Source organism: Macaca thibetana, chromosome 9 (genome assembly GCF_024542745.1).
Source record: "Macaca thibetana thibetana isolate TM-01 chromosome 9, ASM2454274v1, whole genome shotgun sequence".
Classification (NCBI taxonomy): Eukaryota; Metazoa; Chordata; class Mammalia; order Primates; family Cercopithecidae; genus Macaca; species Macaca thibetana.
The window spans coordinates 11,915,333-11,937,788 of record NC_065586.1 but is presented as its reverse complement, the minus strand read 5'-3'; the positions used below and the strand labels follow the sequence as shown (position 1 = coordinate 11,937,788).

Sequence of the window (22,456 nt, the reverse complement as noted above, 5' to 3'; positions counted from 1 at the left end):
ATTTATAAGACATGTAGTAGTGTGACAGGGATGGCAAACTATGGCTTGTGGGCCAGATTAAGCCTATGACTGGTTTTTCTACAGCCTGTCACCTAAGAATGGTTTTTACTTTTTTAAATGGTTGAAAAATAGTCAAAAGTAGAATGTTTTGGGAAGCATGAAAATGATTTCAAGTTCAAATTTCAGTGTTCATAAATAAAATTTTATTATAGTCACCCTCATTTGTTTACATATTATCTGTGGCTGCTTTTGTGTTACGTTAGCAGAATTGAGTAGTTTCAGCAAAGACCAAATGGTCTGCAGACTGAAATACACATTGTTTGCCCCTTTACAGAAAAAGTTTGCTAACCTCTACTTTATGACATTCTCAGAAGAATGGCTTAAATTCAGCTTTATGTAATTGATGTATTTCTAAAAAGGCAGTAATTAAAATATATGATGAAATCATGTTTTCAGCTTGATTTTGGTTATATTTTCTGTGATACATTCTCATGGAATTCACATGAGAAATTTTGGTCATATTTTTTGATAACTGATAGAAAGCAGAGATACTTGTTGGTCAGATGTGTTGTGTAATATTTAGTTCCCTTTCACGCCTGTAATCCCAGCACTTTGAGGCCGAGGCGGGCGGATCACAAGGTCAGGAGATCGAGACCAGTCTCTACTAAAAATACAAAAAAATTAGCCGGGCGCGGTTGTGGGCGCCTGTAGTCCCAGCTACTCGGGAGGCTGAGGCAGGAGTGGCGGGAACCCGGGAGGCGGAGCTTGCAGTGATCGCGCCACTGCACTCCAGCCTGGGCGACAGAGCGAGACTCCGTAATATTTAGTTCCCTCACATGGGTTTTCAAAAACAAACTGAAAACCTTTTCCTATGAGTTTCATAAAGTTACAAAAAATACCCTGACATTTTTAGCTTACATTTAAACATGTTTAATTTCATTAGAATTTCTAAATGATCCTTGGGTTTATTTATTTATTTTTTGAGGCAGGGTCTCACTCTGTCACCCAGGCTGCAGCGCAGGCATAGTTGCAGCTTACTGCAGCCTCGACCTCCTGGGTTCAGGTGATCCTCCCACCTCAGCCTCCTGAGTAGCTAGGACTATAGGTGCCCACCACCGCATCCAACTGATTTTGTTTTTTTTTGTTTTTGAGATGGAGTCTTGCTCTGTCTCCTAGGCTAGAGTGCAGTGGTGTGATCTTGGCTCACTGCAACCTTCGCCTCCCGGGTTCAAGTGATTCTCCTGCCTCAGCCTCCTGAGTAGCCAGGATTACAGGTGCATGCCACCATACCTGGCTAATTTTTGTATCTTTAGCAGAGATGGAGTTTCACCATGTTGGTCAGGCTGATCTTGAACTCCCGACCTTGTGGTCCACCCGCCTCAGCCTCCCAAAGTGCTGGGATTACAGGTGTGAGCCACAGTGCCTGGCCAATTTTTGTGTTTTTTGTAGAGATGGAGTTTCACCGTGCTGCCCAGGTTGGTCTCGGACTTGTGAACTTAAGCAATCCGCCCTCCTTGGCCTCCCAAAGTGCTAGGATTACAGGTGTTAACCACTGTGCCTGGCCAATCCTTGGGGCTTTAAATGTTCAGGCACTATAATGAGTTATTTCTCTGCTTCATCTGTGTATCATCTTACTGCATGCTGTGGATTTAGTCAGTTCAGTAAATGTGTATTACTTAGATGTCAAGGAAAGGATATATGGCTACATCTGTCAGTTTTATATATAACAGAAGTCATAACTGTATTAATTGGTATTCTGTCCTGGTAACCAAGTGCTCGGTGTAAGATATTAAAAACAAAACAAAACAAAAGAAAAAAAACTGGGGGCTGGGGGGATAGGGGAGGGATAACATTAGGAGAAATACCTAATGTAGATGACAGGTTGATGGGTGCAGCAAACCACCATGGCACGTGTATACCTATGTAACAAACCTGCACGTTTGGCACATGTATCCCAGAACTTAAAGTATAATAATAATAAAAAAAAAAATGGGAGTAAAAGGCTTATGGAGCTATAAAACAGACAAACAAAACCCCAAATCTAAACTTTCCTTGAGGATGATTTTCACTGAATAGTAACTTAAGTACCTACTCATTAGTTAGGTAAGTTAGTGCTATTAATGCATTTGATCATGGAATTAAGGGGAGGGTAAGGAGTATCAGTGAAGCTTTATAGTTTTAGTTTGCTTCCAGCAGGACTGGAGAGGAACTGGAATGCAGACTCAGGGAACCATCATAGAATGAAATCACTTTTAATGGAGCCAGCGCACAGTCACAGGCAAATCCCCACGTGAAAGTGAGGAAAAGTACTGTTCATTTTTGTTGTCCTAAGGTAGTCATCACCTTGCTACTGCTTATGTATTAGAAATCCTTAGTGTAATTATGTATCTCAGTGGACTGGATGTTTGTTCCTTGGATGACCAGAATGTCAGAACTTGTTAAGAGAAATAAAGTTTTGGGTTATGTTATTCTGAGATATATTTTCCAATTTCAAGTATGAAATAATGTTACATAGTAATTGTCATTAGGGGTTTTGAAATCTGTTAGAACCATTATTATCCCTTTAATATAATTTGCTTCAGAATAAACTCTTCAGTTTTTGTTTTTTAATTTTTTTTCCAACTAAAGTACCATGGAATAAACTCTTCAATTTTTACCTGTTAACATTTTTCTTAATAACATTGCAGATTTTTTTTTATTTTTATTTTTGAGATGGAGTCTCGCTCTGTTGCCCAGGCTGGAGTGCAATGGTGCAATCTCAGCTCACTGCAACCTCTGCCTCCCGGGTTCGAATGATTCTCCTGCCTCAGCCTCCCAAGGAGCTAGGATTACAGGCACCCACTGTCGTGCCCGGCTAATTTTTATGTTTTTGTAGAGACGAGATTTCACCATGTTGACCAGGCTGATCTTGAACTCCTCACCTCAGGTGATCCACCTGCCTCAGCCTCCCAAAGTGCTGGGATTATAGGCATGAGCCACCATGCCCAGTCCTACATTGCAGATATTTTTAAGTAACTTGCTTCTTTTCTTTTTTTTTTTTTTTTTTTTTAAAGACAGAGTCTCGCTCTGTTGCCCAGGCTGGAGTGCAATGGTGCAATCTTGGCTCACTGCAACCTCTGCCTCCCGGGTTGAAGTGATTCTTCTGCCTCAGTCTCCCAAGTAGCTGGGATTACAGGCGCCTGCCACCGCGCCCGGCTAATTTTTTAATTTTTAGTAGAGACAGTGTTTCACCATATTGGCCAGGATGGTCTCAAACTGCTGACCCTGTGATCCCACCCACCTTGGCCTTCCAAAGTTCTGGGATTACAAGCGTGAGCCACCGTGCCCAGCTTAAGTAACCTACTTCTGAGCATTACTTATTTGACTAACTTACTTAATTTCGGCCGAGTGTGGTGGCTCACACCTGTAATCCCAACATTTTGGGAGTTTGAGGTGGGAGGATTGCTAGAGGCCAGGTGTTCCAGACCAGCTTGGCCAACATAGTCAGATTCCTATCTCTACAAAAAATAAAAGTAAATGGAAAAAAAATTTTTTTTTAATGACTTTTAACTTCCATAATGAGTTCTATTAGAACTTCTGATTAAAAGTTTTAACAAGCTCATTCAGAGTGCTAATGCTGTCTTTCATAGGTATGAATATGTTAAAATGCTATGGGTTTTTGTTTTAATTTTTAAAATTCATTCACAAAATTACTGAAAAAGTTTTGTGTTTGTAACAGTAGTCTGAAACAAATGTTTGAAGAGGGAAAAATGCTCTCTAATGACAATATTTTTAGAGAAGCACTTTTTAGCCTAGATTATTATGGTTAAACTATTTTAACGTTTTACTAATGTGTTGGTAGAATGATATCTAATGTATATTTAAATCATAAGAAAATGAAATTTCTCATTTTAGACCCCAATAGGCCAGATTTGAAAAGAGGAAATAACTGGATTTCATGAATCTATGCACTGATGCACTTGTAATGGGAACTAATATTTGGAAAATTGAAAATGTTGTTACTTGAATTGTTATAGTATTTATTTGTTTATGAGACAGGAGTCTTGCTCTGTCACCCAGGCTGGATTGCAATGGCACGATCTCGGCTCACTGCAACCTCCGCCTCCTGGGTTCAAGCGATTCTCCTGCCTCAGCCTCCTGAGTAACTGGGATTACAGGCGCACGTCACTGCACCTGGCTAATTTTTGTATTTTTAGTAGAGACGAGGTTTTACCACGTTGACCAGGCTGGTCTCAAACTCCTGACCTCAGGTGAGCCACCTGCCTCGTCCTCCCAGAGTACTGGGATTATAGGTGTGAGTCACCATGCCAGACTGAATTGTTATAGTATTTATTTATTTATTTATTTATTTTTTTTTTTTTTTTTTTGAGACGGAGTCTCGCTCTGTAGCCCAGGCTGGAGTGCAGTGGCCGGATCTCAGCTCACTGCAAGCTCCGCTTCCCGGGTTCACGCCATTCTCCGGCCTCAGCCTCCCGAGTAGCTGGGACTACAGGCGCTGCCACCTCGCCCGGCTATTTTTTGTATTTCTTAGTAGAGACGGGGTTTCACCGTGTTAGCCAGGATGGTCTCGATCTCCTGACCTCGTGATCCGCCCGTCTCGGCCTCCCAAAGTGCTGGGATTACAGGCTTGAGCCACCGCGCCCGGCCTGTTATAGTATTTAAACAAAAGTTTATGTGAGTAGAAATAGGGCAAAATGGGGAAGTTTTGACATTATTTCAAATAATCTGGGAAGAATAAATATAGGCATAATTTTTCTGCCTTTTTCTCTGTAACTTTTAGAAGATGGAAGATGGCATTATAGAAAACCTTGTTTTCTTCACTGTTCAGAAGAAAACTCAAATAACAAGAAATAAAAAACTTCTAAGTATTACTTGTAAAAATAACTTTATAATTGACTTTTTGAAACATTGTATTTGCATTATGGTTTATAAATTTTGAATATTATAGTATCACATGGATATTTTGTATGTAAAAAATTGGATCCAGCTGTATAAGTCTCAATGATTTACGCGAATATAATAAGACTTTTACTCTATACATTTTGGTGTTTTCAGTAGTTTTGCATTTGTAGTTATGGGCTTATTGGTGTATTCTTGCAAAGTGGAAGAGTGGTTATGTCCTTAGTTCCTTGATATGGGCTGGCCTGAGTAAGTGGACTTCTCCGTTACCCAGATAAATAACCAGTACTTGCACAGTAGATTGAGAATTGGCTGTGGGGAAGATTGTGGGCTTTTTCAAAAGGTAACCTTGATTCAAATAATTATGGAAGTTTAAGGATAACTGATTCTGTTGTTTTTGAACCTGTTCAAAATCTGTTGGTTTTGAAAACTGAGTTGTGTAGTTGTGTTAAATATTTTTGGTTAGCTCTGTATGTCTGAGGGAAGTATGACAGTAATAAAAAGCCAAATAATTTTTTATTATTTTGTGATATGTTGTTAAATATGATATTTCTGATTCAAATCATGGAGGTTTAAGAATAATTGATTCTTTCTATAACCTGTTGCTTTTGAAAATTGGCTTGTGTAGTTGTGTTAGTTTTGGTTAACTTTATCTGAGAAGAGTGTGACTGTAATAAAATACTGAATAATTTAAAATTATTTAGATGTGTATTGTTAAATATTGTGGTATTTCAGCAAGCATGCTTCATATTCTTTGAGGAACTAGTGTTAAAATTTAAATGTTCAGGTAAATTTGATTATACATTTCAGATACATTTTGAAAATATTAGATTCAAATGTTAAATAAAAATGAAAATTATACTAAATTTGTATGAGAAAATCAAATTATGGCATGTTTCCCATATGTAATAATTTGTGATCACATCTGTTTTGATAAGACTGTCAGATGATTTCATTTGTTTATAGGCGCATTCTACATTCTAAAGGGGAGCTCAGTGAAGATAGACATAAACAGTATGAGGAATTTGCTATGTCTTACCAGAAGTTGCTGGCAAATTCTCAATCCTTAGCAGACCTTTTGGATGAAAATATGCCAGATCTTCCTCAAGACAAACCAACACCAGAAGGTAAGATATCCTTAAAAACAAACATTGTGTTTTCTATAAGCACTGTCACTTACCTTTAGGCTTGTCAGATGTGCAGTATTGTGAATTTAAATTTTTAAAATGGCTTCAACATTTTAAAAATGGGCCAGGCATGGTGGCTCATGCCTGTAACCTCAACACTTTGGGAATCCAAGGTAAGAGGATCGCTTGAGACCAGGAGTTTTGACAGCAGCCTGGGCAACATAGTGAGACCCTATCTCTGTTTTTTAAAGAAATTTTTAAATAAAGAAATGGTGTTAAAACCTATTGACAACCTTGAAAAGCTATTTGAAATGATCCCTGAATGGAAGAGTCTCTGGACATAGAAAATAATAATTAACTCATATGACAATATGATGAGTTCATTCAGATTCTTATGTAATAGATAGGTATCTGAATTTCCTGGCAATTCTGTTTACTTAGAAATCTTAAGGGTGGCCAGTCTCAGTGGCTCATTCCTATAATCCCAGCACTTTGGGAGGCCGAGGCAGGAGGATCACGAGGTCAGGAGTTCAAGACCAGCCTGACCAACACTGAAACTCCGTCTCTACTAAAAATACAAAAATTAGCTGGGTGTGGTGGCACATGCCTGTAGTCCCAGCTACTCAGGAAGCTAAGGCAGGAGAATCGCATGAACCTGGGGGGCAGAAGTGAACCACTGCACTCCAGCCTGGATGACAAAGTGAGACCCTGTCTCAAAAAAAAAGAAATTTTAAGGGTGAAGTATTTGTAAAATTTCCTTTTGTAATTAAAGAAAAATTTATATTTAATATTCTCAGTAAGAAATACCTGTTGTATACTGTGAATGCATTTATTATATTTATATATAATAATGTACATAATTCTTACACTTTTTTTTCTTTGAGACAGAGCCTTGCTCTGTTGCTCAGGCTGGAATGCAATGGCACAGTCTCAGCTCACTGCAGCCTCTGCCTCTTGGGCTCAAATGATTCTCCTGCCTCAGTCTCCCAAGTAGCTGGGACGACAGGTGTGCACCACCATGTCTGGCTAATTAGAGACAAGGTTTTACCATGTTTCTCAGGCTGGTCTCAAACTCCTTAGCTCAAGCAATCCTCCTGCCTTGGCCTCCCAAAGTGCTGAGATTATAGGTGTGAGCCACTGCACCCAGCCTCCTATTCAGTATCTCAAAAGCTCAGTCTCAATCAAACTTTTTAAATTTTTTTTTCTTTTTTTTAGTTGGAGTCTCGCTCTGTTGCCCAGGCTGGAGTGCAGTGGTGCTGTCTCCGCTCACTGCAAACTCTGCCTCCTGGGTTCACACCATTCTTCTGCCTCAGCCTCCCGAATAGCTGGGACTACAGGTGCCCGCCACCATGCCTACCTAATTTTTTGTGTTTTTAGTGGAAACGGGGTTTCACCGTGTTCGCCAGGATGATCTCCATCTCCTGACCTCGTGATCCGCCCGCCTCGGCCTCCCAAAGTGCTGGGATTACAGGCGTGAGCCACCGCACCTGGCCAAACTTTTTAAATGTTTTAAAAAAGTTTCATCATAGAATTTGTGTTTTGGTTGACCCTGGCTTGTTTCTCAGAACTTTCTCAGTATATTTGTTATGATATTTTAGAACCAAAATCTCTGTATAATATTTAGCATATGGCCGGGCACAGTGGCTCACGCCTCTAATCCCAGCACTTTGGGAGGCCAAGGCGGGCGGATCACAAGGTCAGGAGTTCGAGACTAGCCTGGCCAACGTGGTGAAACCCCCTCTCTACTAAAGAGACAAAAGTTAGCTGGGCATTGTGGTGTGTGCCTGTAATCCCAGCTACTCAGGAGGCTGAGGCAGGAGAATCGCTTGAACCCGGGAGGTGGAGGTTGCAGATTGCTGAGATCGCACCATTGCACTCCAGCCTGGGTGAGACTCCGTCTCAAAAAAAAAAAATAATAATAATTAGCATACTTGGGGATTAATTTAGTTGGTTTCTTTACCATTTTCCTCTAATTGTCATACTGAAATTTAAGCTAATTTTTCTTTTCATTTTAAATGACTTTAAATGTATTATTATTATTATTATTATTTTTGAGACAGAGTTTCGCTCTTGTTGCCCAGACTGGAGTGCAATGGCGCGATCTCGGCTCACTGCAACCTCTGCCTGCCAGATTCAAGCAATTCTCCTGCCTCAGCCTCCTGAGTAGCTGGGATTACAGGCGTGTGCTACCACACCCAGCTAATTTTGTATTTTTAGTAGAGATAGGGTTTCTCCATGTTGATCAGGCTGGTTTCAAACTCCCAACCTCAGGTGATCCAACCGTTTCGACCTCCCAAAGCGTTGGAATTACAGGCGTGAGCCATCGCCCTCTGTCATGACTTTAAATGTATTTTTAGACATCTTCCAGAATTAATAGACCTTGAGAAAATTCTGTCATTGTTTTTATTTTTATTTTTGGAGACAGAGTGTCACTCCATCACCCAGGCTGGAATGCGATGGTGCAGTCTTGGCTTACTGCAACCTCTGCGTCCCAGGTTCAAGCAATTCTTGTGCCTCAGCCTCCCAAGAAATAACTGGGACTACAGGTATGCGCCACCAAGCCCGGCTGATTTTTGCCTTTTTAGTAGAGATGGGGTTTCACCATGTTGGTCAGGCTGGTCTCGAACTTTTGAGCTCAAGCGATCTGCCTGCCTCAGCCTCCCAAAGTGCTGGGATTACAGGCTTGAGCCACTGTGCCCAGCCCTGTCATTGTTTTTAAAAGATCTTTTTGTCTAGGCATGGTGGCTTATGCCTGTAATACCAGGGCTTTGGGAGGCCAAGGCAGGAGGATTGTTTGAGGTGAGTTTGAGACTAGTCAGGGCAACATAGTGAGACCCTGTCTCTACAAAAAATTTTTAAAAAATAAAACAAATTTAGCTAGTCATGTGGCACAGCCTGTAGTCCTAGCTACTTGGAAGGCTGAGGTGGGAGGATTGCATGAGCCCAGGTATTCAACCTGGGTGACAGAATGAGACTCTGTATCTTAAAAAAAAATTTTTTTTCAGACATAGAACTTAAGGGCAAGAGCTTTTTTTCTCTCAGTACTTTAAAGATGTTACTCCTCTGTCTTCTAGCTTGCATTGTTCCATCAAGAGTGCTCTTACCTTTCTTACCTTTGTTCTTATTTATGTAATTTATATATTTTTTCTCTCATTGCTTTAAAATTTTTTCATTATCGCTGATTTCAAGCAGCTTAGTTATGGTGTGGCTTGGTATGGTTTTCTTCATTTCTTGTACTTGGGGTTCCTCGAACTTCCTGGATCTGTGGGTGTATAGTTATCATCAAATTAGGAAAACCTTGACCTTTATTTTCAATTGTGTTTTCTCTTTCCTCCTTTGTCACCTCTCCTATAGGGACTCAATTACAGGTATTTTAGGTTGTTCAAAGTTGTCCCACAGCTCATTAATGTCCTGTCCTTTTTGTTCTTCATTATTTTTCCCTGCCTTTCCTTTTGGTTAGTTTCTATTATTATTGGATAGTTTCTATTCTATTGTTGTCTTCAAGTTCACTCATCTTTTCTTCTACGGTGTCCAATAATTTAATTCCATTTAGAGAAGTCGTTTGTTATCTCTATATCTTGTCATATTTTCTTTTTCTTCTATATCTTGTCATATTTTCTTTTTCTTGTATATCTTGTCATATTTTCTTTTTCTTCTATATCTTGTCATATTTTCTTCATGCCTGCTAATGTTTTATTGGATGTGTCCTGGGTATTTTTGTGTTCTTATAAATATCATTAAGCTTCATCCTGGGGTGCAGTTAAGTTACTTGGAAATAGTTTCATCTTTGAAAGGATGCTTTGTTAGGAGGTGTCAGAGCAGCCTTTAATCTAGGGCTTATTTTTCCTAATACTGAGGCAGTACCTTTCTGGACTCTGTCTGATAAAGTAGAGTCTTAGAAGATTCTTCAGTCAGCCTGGTGGGTATACAGACTATTCCTGGTCCCATGAGCCTCTCTATGAGTCTTAATTCTTTTCAGTAGTTATTTTCCCAGTCTCACTTAGTTTCCTCACATATAGAGGCTGATCAGTACTCAGGTGAACACTTTGTTTCCTTATACATAGGAGCTGATCAGTACTCAGCTGAATGTTCAAGGAGACTGCAAATCTTTTGAAGTCTATCTTTGTGCTGGTTTCTCCTCTCTGGTACTGTGTCCTGGGAGCTCGACCTGCCTTGGGTAGAGTATTACCAGACTCTCAGCTCTCATCCTCAAACTCAGGGAGACTGCCTGGCTTCTCTCTTACTTGGCCATAGCCTGAACAAAATCTCTTTATGAAGTAAGCTGGGGCAGTTGTAGAGCTGAGTTTTTGTCTGCTCTTTATCAGGGATTATTTTCCTATACTGCCTGATGTCCAGTGTTTGAAAATCATTGTTTTAATATTGTTTGCTTGCATCTTTAGTTATTTTGGGTCACTGATACAGTACTTCATCTTGTCCGGAAGAGGCTTACATTGTCCAGTGATCAGAATATCCTTTATTCTACAGCCACTTTTTCCAGTTAATCATATGTCTTAGATTTTTTTTCATTTTAATACATTAGTGCCATCTAATTCTTTTTAATTGCTACATAGTAGTATCCTGTTGTATGGTTGTGCTGTAGTTTACTTGTCCTCTGTTGATTAACACTTAGTATTTCTGGCTTTTAGCTATTATTGTCAGTGCTGTAACAAAATCTCTGAACCTGCTTCTTTCTGTATATATGCTAGTGTTTACAGGATACATTCCTAGAAGTAGAATTCTTGGACTAAAAGGATATATGCATTTTAAGTTTCAATATATAATGCCATATTTGGCCGGGCGCGATGGCTCACACCTGTAATCCCAGCACTTTGGGAGGCCGAGGCGGGCGGATCACGAGGTCAGGAGATCGAGACCATCCTGGCTAACGCGGTGAAACCCCAAAAATACAAAAAAATTAGCCAGGCGTGGTGGCGGGCACCTGTAGTCCCAGCTTCTAGGGAGGCTGAGGCAGGAGAATGGCGTGAACCCGGGAGGCAGCGGAGCTTGCAGTGAGCAGAGATCGTGCCACTGCACTCCAGCCTGGGAGACAGAGTGAGACTCCGCCTCAAAAAAAAAAAATATGTGTGTGTGTATATATATATATATATGTGTGTGTATATATATATATATATATATGTATGTATGTGTATAACATGCCATATTTTCTATTACAGAAATTTACAGCAACCCAAATGCCCATCAATAATAGACTAGGTAGAGAAAATGCGGTACATATACACCATGGAATACTATGCAGCCATAAAAAAGAGTGAGTTCATGTCCTTTGCAGGGACATGGATGAAGCTGGAAGCCCTCGTTCTCAGCAGACTAACATAGGAAAAAGACCAAATACCACATGTTCTCACTCATAAGTGGGAGTTGAACAGTGAGAACATGTGGACACAGGAAGGGGAACAACACACACTGGGGCCTGTTGGGAGGTGGGGGATAAGGGGAGGGAGAGCATTAGGACAAATACCTAATGCATGCAGAGCTTAAAACCTAGATGATGGATTGATAAGTACAGCAAACCACCATGGAATATGTATACCTATGTAACAAACCTGCACATTCTGCACGTGTATCCTGGAACTTAAAATTAAAAAAAAAAAAAATTACATGCCACTAAGTATATGAGAATGACTGTTTCTTTCTTTCTTTTTTTTTTCTTGAGACAGAGTCTTGCTCTGTCACCCAGGCTGGAGTACAGTGGTGCAATCTCAGCTCACTGCAAGCTCCGCCTCCCGGCTTCAAGTGATTCTCCTGCCTCAGCCTCCTGGGCAGCTGGGACTACGGGCGTGTGTTACCATGCCCGGCTAATTTTTTGTATTTTTAGTAGAGACAGGGTTTCACTGTGTTAGCCAGGATGGTCTTAATCTCCTGACCTCATGATCCATCCACCTCGGGCTCCCAAAGTGCTGGGATTACAGGCATGAGCCACTGTGCCTGGCCCGAGAATGACTGTTTCTTTACACTCTGACCACATTGCAGTTCTTAATTTTTAAATTTGAAGTCAGGTTTTAGCATCTTTAAGTTTATTGATTGTTTTATAAATGTATTATTTTTCCTGTGAAATTCCTATTTGAATCTTTGATACCTCCACCCCCTGCCCTTTTTCCCCTTGTATCTTTTTAAAAAATTGATTTATAAAAGCGCTTTGGGAGGCCGAGGTGGGTGGATCACTGGAGGTCAGGAGTTCTAGACCAGCCTGGCCAACATGGTGAAACCCATCTTTACTAAAAATACAAAAATTAGCCAGGTGTTGTGGAGCGCGCATATAATCCCAGCTACTCGGGAGGCTGAAGTGAGAGAATTGCTTGAACCCAGGAGGCGGAGGTTGCAGTGAGCTGAGATTGCACTCCAGCTTGGGTGACAGAGTGACACTCCATCTCAGGGAGAAAAAAAAAAAGCACTTTGTATATTAAGGAAATTATTATTATTATTATTATTATTATTATTATTATTTTGAGACTGAGTCTTGCTCTGTCGCCCAGGCTGGAGTACAGTGGCGCATTCACAGCTCACTGCAAGCTCCGCCCCCCGGGTTCACGCCATTCTCCTGCCTCAGCCTCCCGAGTAACTGGGACTACAGGTGCCTGCCACCATGGCCGGCTAATTTTTTGTATTTTTAGTAGAGATAGGGTTTCACCGTGGTAGCCAGGATGGTCTCGATCTCCTGACCTTGTGATCTGCCCGTCTCGGCCTCCCAAAATGCTGAGATTACAGGCCTGAGCCACCATGCCCGGCCGACAGAAATTATATTTTTTATATGCATTGCAACTATCCCTCCTCTCTTTTCTCTTTTTTATATGCATTGCAACTATCCCTCCTCTCTTTTTCTCTTGTCCTGTGCCTGTGATTTTTCTATTTTTTTATTGCTTTTGTTTGGTAGTATTTTTACCTCTCAGAAGCTGAATTTATTTTTTTGATTTACATTATTTTTTAGATACACAAAGTATTTATGCATATTGTAGATTAAAAAGTGAAAATTTACTGTCAGATGCATTACATTCCCCAAGGTAACCACCCTTAACAGCTTGATAGTAATGTGTCCAGACTTTACTTTTTTCCACAAAATATGTATAATCAGGTATCTCTAGCTTCAGTAACTTAGGTAAGATGTTTTGCATGATTTCCTTTATTGTTTCAATAATTATGTTTGAGAGCTTTCTGAGTCAGTTCTTGTAGATACATCTCATTCCTTTTAACACCTGATTAATATTACATAGTTGTCTTAGTCTTTTCAGGCTGTTGTAACAAAATATCCTAGACCGGGCAACTTACGAGCAACAGAAACTTACTCCTCCTCTCTGGAGTCTGGGAAGTCTAAGATCAAGGTGCCAGCCAAGTTGGTGTCTGGCGAGGACTCTCGGCTTCCTAGATGGGTGGGAGAGTGGGGCTGAAAGTTCTAATCCTGTAGTCACTTGGTCTTTCTGGTGACTGGCTCCATCCTGAGACTATCCAGAGGCTCCACCCTAAGTCACCTCATTAGCATCAGCTGAGGTAGGGTCAATAAGCTAGTATGAATAACAAAATACATTACTTTTACTCAGGAAATTCCATTTTTAGGAGGTCTGCCAGGAACCAGTGACAAACACCAAATATATTTATTATACCATGCGCTATATATTACGGATGTATTCTTTAAATATTGTCAATATTGTCTTCTAGTTTGTTTTTTACTTTTGTTTATACTTTTCATTAAACAGAAGTTGTAAATATGTCAGTGTTTTTCTTTTTGGTGTATTGGTTTAGTGTCCTAATAAGTCTGTGTTTAAATATATGTTCTGTAAGGAAAGTGAGGAGTTTCAAGCAGCCAGTGTTTTTTTGTTTTTGGTGTTCTTATTTTCATAAATCACATTTAATGGATAATCTAACTTAGGGTTAATTTTAATTTACATAGTCACTCTATAATTCTCATTTGGAGAGAAGTATGTGAGAATAGATACGTTCATGAATGAGTTCATAATCATAAAGTAGGAAGTTACTTTCAGTGTTCTGAGTTTATAATCTGTAGTTGTATGTACTGCATGTGTGTGAATATGTACATACTTTCCATTCTCTAATAAGAGATCTGTACACTTCATCTTTCTTCCCTTCTTTTCTAGTTATCAATTGACTGACATTTATGGCATAAAAGAAAATAAAGGCTGAGCGTGGTCACGCATGCCTGTAATCCCAGCACTTTGAGAGGCTGAGGCGGGTGGATCCCTTGAACTTAGGAGTTTGAGACCAGCCTGGGCAACATAATGAAACCCCATCTCTACTGAAAATAGAAAAATTAGCTGGGCTTGATGACGCATGCCTGTAGTCCCAGCTACTCAGGAGGGTGAGGCAGGAGGATTGTGCGAGCCCAGGATTTTGAGGCTACAGTAAGCTATGATTGTGTTACCGCACTCCAGCCTGGGCAACAGAGTGAGACCCTGTCTCAATTCAAAATAAATAAATAAATACAGTCTGGGTGTGGTGGCTCATGCGTGTAATCCCAGCACTTTGGGAGGCCGAGGCGGGTGGATCAGCCGAGATCAGGAGTTTGACACCAGCCTGGCCAACATGGCGAAACCCCATCTCTACTAAAAATACGAAAAATTAGCCAAGTGTGGTGGTGGACACTTGTAATCCCAGCTACTTGGGAGGCTGAGGCAGGAGAATTACTTGAACCCGGGAGGTGGAGGTTGTGGTGAGCCAATATCAGACCATTGCACTTCAGCCTGGGCGACAGAGTAAGACTCTGTTTAAAAAAAAAAAAAATTCAGGACCCTCTAAATTTATTATAGCAAGGGGAAAGTTAAGCCTTGGAGACTGAATTACATAACCTGTGTATATCTTTCCTAAAAAAGACGACTTCTACTAATCAGATAGTTGTAACTGTGCATTAAGCCTTATGTGGAAAGATGTTGAAATTACCTAAACTTTCTCTATATAAACAATCTCAAACTTCTACACTTTGGAACGCTGACTTCTGTTCTTTGGAATCTCTGCTTCCTGGGAGGCTGTCCTCAAACTTTGCAATTGAATAAACTCTCTTTAAAACTAGATTCTGACCTTTTTGATTATTTTAGGTTGACAGTGGCAATCTACCATGTGCTAAGGATTATGCCAAAAGGAGGAATGCTTCTTAATTAAAGGTTTATGGTCTGTCTTTGGAGATATAAATGGTATATAAGTATGATGTAAATAGTATAGAGGATTATGAGTTGCCAAAAAAAAAAAAAAAAACTCATGGGGGAGGTGAGACTTTAAACGGATGTCGTAGGAGTGGCCAGACTTATATATTTTATTTTTTGACTTTAAGTTTCATGAAAGTAGACCTAATTTATCAAATGGCTATTTAATCTCATATTAATTGCTTAAAACAAGTGTAAGAGCAAAAAGTATTTATGCTGTTCTCTAGTCTGTTTTATTAAAGGGCTTTATTTAAAACACAGTTTTTGATTTGGTGTTGAAAATGGTCACATGTGCTTGTTGATTGAAGAAGTTCCTGTCAGTTGAAACACTCACGATTCAATAGCTATAAAACTGAAAAAATAACGAATGTCCTGTTTATCATGCTATAACCTCAAGTTATGTTAATTACTTGTGATTTATTTTATGGTAGAACATGGGCCTGGAATTGATATATTCACTCCTGGTAAACCTGGAGAATATGACTTGGAAGGTGGTATATGGGAAGATGAAGATGCTCGGAATTTTTATGAGAACCTCATTGATTTGAAGGCTTTTGTCCCAGCCATCTTGTTTAAAGACAATGAAAAAAGTTGTCAGAATAAAGAGTCCAACAAAGATGATACCAAAGGTAAATTCTAGAGAAAAAATATTTACATTAAGTGCTACAAGAATTAGCTTCAAAATAGTATTTGTAAAAAAAAAAAAAAAAAGCTACTAGAAAGCTACTAGTTTTGTAATATGAACATTGAGTCATTAGAGTAAATGAGTGACAGAATTGTATGGAATGATGGAGCATTAAAGGATGATAATTGACATACTTTTAACAATGCTGATACTTTTAAGTTAATGTTAATTTGAAAGTGTTTGTTTATAATGTCTTGTAGTGAATTCATGTGAGGTCTTGGTCCTAAGACACGCATTTCCCCCAGGTAGATTGTTAGGGCAGGTGTTAGCTCTAGACGCTTGTTACCTGTACTGCCTTTTCTAGGCTAGATAGAACCAACTCTTTGTGAAGAAGAGTGACTTTAGAGAAGTCAGAGCTTTTAGGTCATTAATAGAGTGGGAGTTTCTGAATGCCAGTTACGTTGTGTTTCTCAGGTTTGTCTTATATTTGCTGCTGCTATTCTAATCTAACTCCCATCCTCTCTCACTTGGGTTACTGTAACACCTCCTACCTGGTTGCCCTGTATTTGCTTTGTTTCCTTCTGTGCATTCTTTTTTTTTTTTGAGGCAGAGTTTTTGCTCTTGTTGCCCAGGCTGGAGTGCAGTCGTATGATCTCGGCTCACTGCAGCCTACACCTCCCAGGTTCAAGTGATTCTCCTGCTTTAGCCTCCCAAGTAACTGGGATTACAGAAGTGTGCTACCACGCCTGGCTAATTTTGTATTTTTAGTAGAGACGGGGTTTCACCATGTTGGTCAGGCTGGTCTTGAACGCCTGACTTCAAGTGATCCACCTGCCTCGGCTTCCCAAAGTGCTAAGATTACAGGCGTGAGCCACCACACTCAGCCTGTGCATTCCTAAACATTAATTTTACTCTCCTGCCTACCTGATGTCCTTGAATAACTTTACATGTTCTTAGAATATAATTTAAAATTGTTAACATTGTCTCTTTAAGACCCGCATAGTTTCAGGTTTGCCATTACAACTCTATTATCCTTAATTTGCCATCCTTCTCAGTCTCTGAAATGGGCCCATCTTCTTGCCTTCTTGCCTTCCTGCATTGTTCTGTTTTCTGCTTGGAACCCTCTCCCACCATACCCTATTTGACTACCTTATGCATATTAGTTTAATTTCCTCAGATAAATTGTATGTTTTTTGAGAGCAAGGGTCACATTTTAAACTTTTTTCAGAATGTCTGACAGCTTAGCGTCATTTTGAACATGTAGCTGATTAGTAGATGTTTTAGTAGCCAGACATCGGGACATTGGGGAGTGAATGCATGCTGCATGTGGGCAGGAGTTTTTCTCTGCTGTACTCACAGGTATATTCCTGGTGCCTAGAACAATACCTAGCACATAGTAGATATTCAGTAAAAGTAGAATGAAAAGATGAATGAATGAGAAAGTAGTAGTCTGTTTTCATCTAGAGGTAGCAAAACTGATTCATACTAGAGTTTTCATCCTCCCAAATAAGATATGACATCAAGTATCAGTAAGACATTTCTGTGTTCAATGCAGAAATTAGGAGATTAGAGGCTTTTAAGAGATGAAGCTGAGAAATACCATACTTTCAGTTTAGGTATATATTCTTGAACTCAGGTTTTATTGGCTTTTGTTTCTTATTTACGAAAATTTTCAAACACAAAAGAAGGCTGTTATAGTGAACTTGCATTTACCTATCACTCAACTTCAGTTATTAACATTTTGTCCCTCTTATTCAACTAAGGTTTGGTTTCTCTTTCTTTTTTATTCTTCCTGTTTTGCCTTTTACCAATTACTGGTCATTTTCTTTTGTTGTGTTTCATTTTTTGGTTTTCTCTAACCCTTCACATTGAAATGATAAGGATATTTTCCTAATTGGTCTTTCTATATCTACCCTTTTCTGACTTTCTAATTGATTTTATATATTGCTGCTAAGTTAATTTTCACATCAGTTCCCTTTTAAATGTTATCCCTTGCATAAAGGAGAAACTCTCAACTCCTCATCTGGGAGTTTGAGACCCTTCTTAATGTGAGTCCACTTTAATCAGCCTTTCTCCCCCGCCACCTTTAGCATAGATAGATTTTCATGCCATGTAAGTCCTCATCCACACATATATCTTTCCATCCAGTCATCCGTCCATCTCTTCAGTTAACAAATGGTATACATAATCAGAGAAGATATAGCCTTCGTTCTCGATGAGCATAATGTATATATATTTTTGAGACAGAGTTTCGCTCTTTTTGCTCTGGCTGGAGTGCAATGGCGTTATCTCGGCTCACTGCAATCTCCAACTCCTGGGTTCAGGCGATTCTCCTGCCTCAGCTTCCTGAGTAGCTGGGATTACAGGCATGCACCACCATGCCGAGTTAATTTTTGTATTTTTAGTAGAGGTGGGGTTTCACCATATTGGTCAGGCTGGTCTCAAACTCCTGACCTCAGGTGATCTCCCTCCTGGGCCTCCCAAAGTGCTGGGATTACAGGGGTGAGCCACCATGCCCAGCCAAGCATAATGTATTTTATAAAATCTAAATATATTAACTTCAGTTGCCGGTTATACATGCAGGTTTTAAAAGAAGTGATGCAGATTTTGTGAGTCTTTATCTACTTTTGTGTAGCAGGATTTTAATATGACTTTGCATTTAGGTATACTTGTTTGTTTTTCAACAGAGGCAAAAGAATCTAAGGATAATAAGGAGGTATCAAGTCCCGATGATTTGGAACTTGAGTTGGAGAATCTAGAAATTAATGATGACACCTTAGAATTAGAGGGTGGAGATGAAGCTGAAGATCTTACAAAGAAACTTCTTGATGAACAAGGTAAAGAACTATTTTACCAACTTTCATTTTTAATTGGTTTTTACACACAGAGCTCTTGCCTAAGAATACAGATCTTTTCTCCTTAATTCTGTATTTTTTAATCCCTTGTTTTTCTGTTGTTTTCAGTCCATCACTGTTTTTGGAATTCGATTTATAACAGGACATTACATACCCAGTATTATATGTCTACAAGCTTTAATGACCATCTAAATTTTAAATAACTTAGTTCTAAATATCTTTTTTTTTTTTTTTTTTTTGAGACGAAGTCTCACTCTTGTCCTCCAGGCTGGAGTGCGATGGTACAATCTTGGCTCACTGCAACTTCTGCCTCCTGGGTTCAAGCAATTCTCCTGCCTCAGCCTCCCGAGTAGCTGGGATTACAGCTGCCTGCCACCTTGTGCAGCCAATTTTTGTATTTTTTAGTAGAGATGGGGTTTCACCATGTTGGCCAGGCTTGTCTCAAACTCCTGACCTCAGGTGATCCACCTGGCTCCCAAACTGCTGGGATTGCAGGCATGAGCCACTGCACCCGGCCCTAAGTATCTCAAAATAAATTTTTCTTGCTACCGCTTCTGTGATGGAATAATGATACTTTTCTGATAACTTGATAGCATTCTCCTGATTGATTTAATTATATGACATAATCTTTACAAACAACATTAATGTATTTGAAAGTTATTCTGAAATGATTACTGGGTAGGAATATGACTAGCTTATCAGTTCATCTATTCATTTTATCTGTCTTTATAATTGAGTTGTGTTTTGTATTCAGTAATACAAATATTACGTTTATTCCCTAAATAATTCCTATCAAGCTTTGAGTTGATTAGCTAGGATTCTTTTATTTTTTTGGGACAGGGTTTCACTCTTTCCCAGGCTGGAGTGCCATGGCATGATCATAATTGTCTGCAGCCTCAAACTCTTAAGCTCAAGTCATCCTCCTGCATCAGCCTCCCAAGTAGCTGGGACTGTAGATGTGCACCACCACACCCAGCTTATTTTATTTTTATTTTTATTTTATTTTATATTTTTTAGAGATAGGGTCTTGCTGTGTTGCCCAGGCTGGTCTTGGACTACTGGCCTCAAGTGATCCTCCTGCCTCAACCTCGTAAAGCCCTGGCATTATAGGCATGAGCCATCACACCTGGCCAAGATTCTTTATTAGAAGGATACCTTCTGTCAATATTGCTTTTCTCTCTGTTGGCTTTACCCTATCTTACTGCAGATTCTTTCTCTATGTAAACCAGCCACCCTCCTTAGAATCACATGGAATAGGGAGGCTTAGTGCTTCAAAGGCAAGAATTGGGAGTGCTGTTAATTGAAGAACATAGGGGAAGGGATGCCGGGCAGATACAAATAACATTTACCATAACACTGCATGCTTTTTCTGACCAAGTTTTTGTGCCTAATGCAAAAAGTTTGACTTTTTATAGTTGATACCTGAAAGACTCTAGTGACTTGATGTTATGATTCTAGAGTTACCTAAACTTTCCAGGATAATATTCTAAAAAATGACTAATGTTTTCCTGGGCACAAAACTTGGTCTAGATTATCTATTTTCCAAATAATTAATCATTGGATGTTTTTATTCTGTGTTCTCTTTGTACTTTTTTAACCTATTTAAAAACTGATTTTACATTAGAACAAGAAGATGAGGAAGCCAGCACTGGATCTCATCTCAAGCTCATAGTAGATGCTTTCCTACAGCAGTTGCCCAACTGTGTCAACCGAGATCTGATAGACAAGGTATTGGTATCTCTGTGTAACTTTATTCAAGCACATGGAGCTTGTAGGAGTCCTCTGATAAGGAATGTCTATGGTTTTTAGACTATTTGAGCTATAAAGTCCACCATTTCTTCAAATGAAGTCTTAGATGGGAATTCAGCATAAGCAGACAAAATTGGATATAATTCGTAGATGCTCTGTTTGGGTATAGAATTGGCTATAGCATCTTGTCCTGTTCATATATGGATCCCAGAGTTTGGAAAATATTGTTTTATATCAAAGGTGCTAAAAGTATGGTTTCTGGATTTTTAGTGGCTTTGAGGCACTTCCTGGGGTTCTGTGAGGTCAAAAATTATTTTGATGATAATATTAAGTTGTTTTTTTTTTTTTTTTGAGATGGAGTCTCACTCTGTCACCTAGGTTGGAGTGCAGTGGTGTGATCTCGGCTCACTGCAACCTCAGCCTCCCAGGTTCAAGCAATTCTCCTGCCTCAGCTTCCTGAGTAGCTGGGATTATAGACATGCGCCACCATGCCCGGCTAATATTTTTGTATTTTTAGTAGAGACGGGGTTTCATTATATTGGCTGGGCTGGTCTCGAATTCCTGACCTTGTGATCTGCCTGCCTTTGCCTCCCAAAGTGCTCAGATTACAGGCATGAGCCACCGCACCAGGCCGATTTTTTTTTTCTTTCTTTTTTACTGTTTTGACATTTGCAAAAGTGATGGTGGGTAGAGCTACTAGCATTTTATCATGATTCAAGGTAGTGGTACCAAATTATACTAGTACCATTATACTTTCACCATGCATTTGCTGTTAAAAAAACAGTGCCACTTTCACTTAAGAGTCTCCTTGTTGAGTCCATAAAAATGAGTTTTTTTTGTTTTTGTTTTTGTTTTTTTGAGATGGAGTCTTGCTCTGTTGCCCAGGCTGAAGTGCAGTGGCACGATCTTGGCTCACTGCAACCTCTGTCTCCCAGGTTCAAGCAATTCTCCTGCCTCAGCCTCCTGAGTAGCTGGGACTATAGGCGTACACCAGCACGCCCAGCTAATTTTTGTTTTTGTTTTTTTTTTTTGAGACGGAGTCTTGCTCTGTCGCCTGGGCTAGAGGGTAGTGGCGTGATCTCAGCTCCCTGCAAGCTCTGCCTTCCGGGTTCACGCCATTCTCCTGCCTCAGTCTCCCGAGTAGCTGGGACTACAGGTGCCCGCCACCATGCCCGGCTAATTTTTTGTATTTTTAGTAGATACGGGGTTTCACTATGTTGGCCAGACTGGTCTCGAGCTCCTGACCTCAGGTGATCTGCCTGCCTCGGCCTTCCAGAGTGCAAGAATTACAGGCGTGAGCCACTGTGCCCAGCCAAGGAGCTGTTTATTATGTTTCAACCTTAACTACATATGCCTATAGTCTCAGCTACTTGGCCGGGAGCTGAGGCAGGAGGATCACTTGAGCCTGGGAGAGCAAGGCTGTAGTGAGCCATGATTGTGCCACTGCACCCCAGCCTGGGTGACAGAGTGAGACCTTGTCTCAGAAAAGAGTCTGTCCAGGTGGTAATGGTCATCTAGATAAATTCCCTGTTTTATAAAATTTTAGACAGGGGATTGAAGACAGTTGAGTTTCTGTTGGAAGAATTCTCCTCTGTCAGCTAAGGTATCTTGGAGAGAGAGAGTGCCATTTCCTCCACTTGGGAAGAGAAACAACGGATTGTCAGAGACCTTGACTGAGGCCACTTATCAGGCTTTCCAGTTTTCTTAGTTCAAATGAAGTACTCAGCATCCAAAGAGCCATATTTTGGGGTATTGTTTTCTAAACCCTAATATTACCAAATCTGACTGTCAACACTAAACTTTTTTAGTGAATGTGAGGGCACACTTATTCTTACATGTTCTTGGGTATAATTTGTGCCTGTCTCTTTCTCTTTTCTCATTCACCTGTACTGCTTTTTGGTTATCCTTATGAGAGTTAGTAGTTTTCTTGGCTCTTGGTAACTATTCTTGCTACTTTTAAGCTCTATCAGAAAACTTTCCTGGTACTAACAATACTAGTTTCTTAAAACCATTTTGAAATGTTTAAGAACAAAT

The 22,456-nt window shown here is 39.9% G+C and overlaps 2 protein-coding genes across 2 annotated transcripts in view; one reads left to right on the top strand and one right to left on the bottom strand.

Moving 5' to 3' along the window:
* CDC123 (cell division cycle 123) overlaps positions 1–22,456 on the bottom strand; it is a 421,061-nt gene that overhangs the window by 237,165 nt on the left and 161,440 nt on the right. The window lies entirely within an intron of this gene.
* UPF2 (UPF2 regulator of nonsense mediated mRNA decay) overlaps positions 1–22,456 on the top strand; it is a 727,243-nt gene that overhangs the window by 621,835 nt on the left and 82,952 nt on the right. Inside the window, exons 5-8 of the mRNA XM_050803192.1 lie at positions 5,866–6,026; positions 15,625–15,822; positions 18,506–18,655; positions 20,298–20,401. Of these exons, the coding sequence (XP_050659149.1) occupies positions 5,866–6,026; positions 15,625–15,822; positions 18,506–18,655; positions 20,298–20,401 (613 nt within the window). The remainder of the gene's footprint in view (positions 1–5,865; positions 6,027–15,624; positions 15,823–18,505; positions 18,656–20,297; positions 20,402–22,456) is intronic.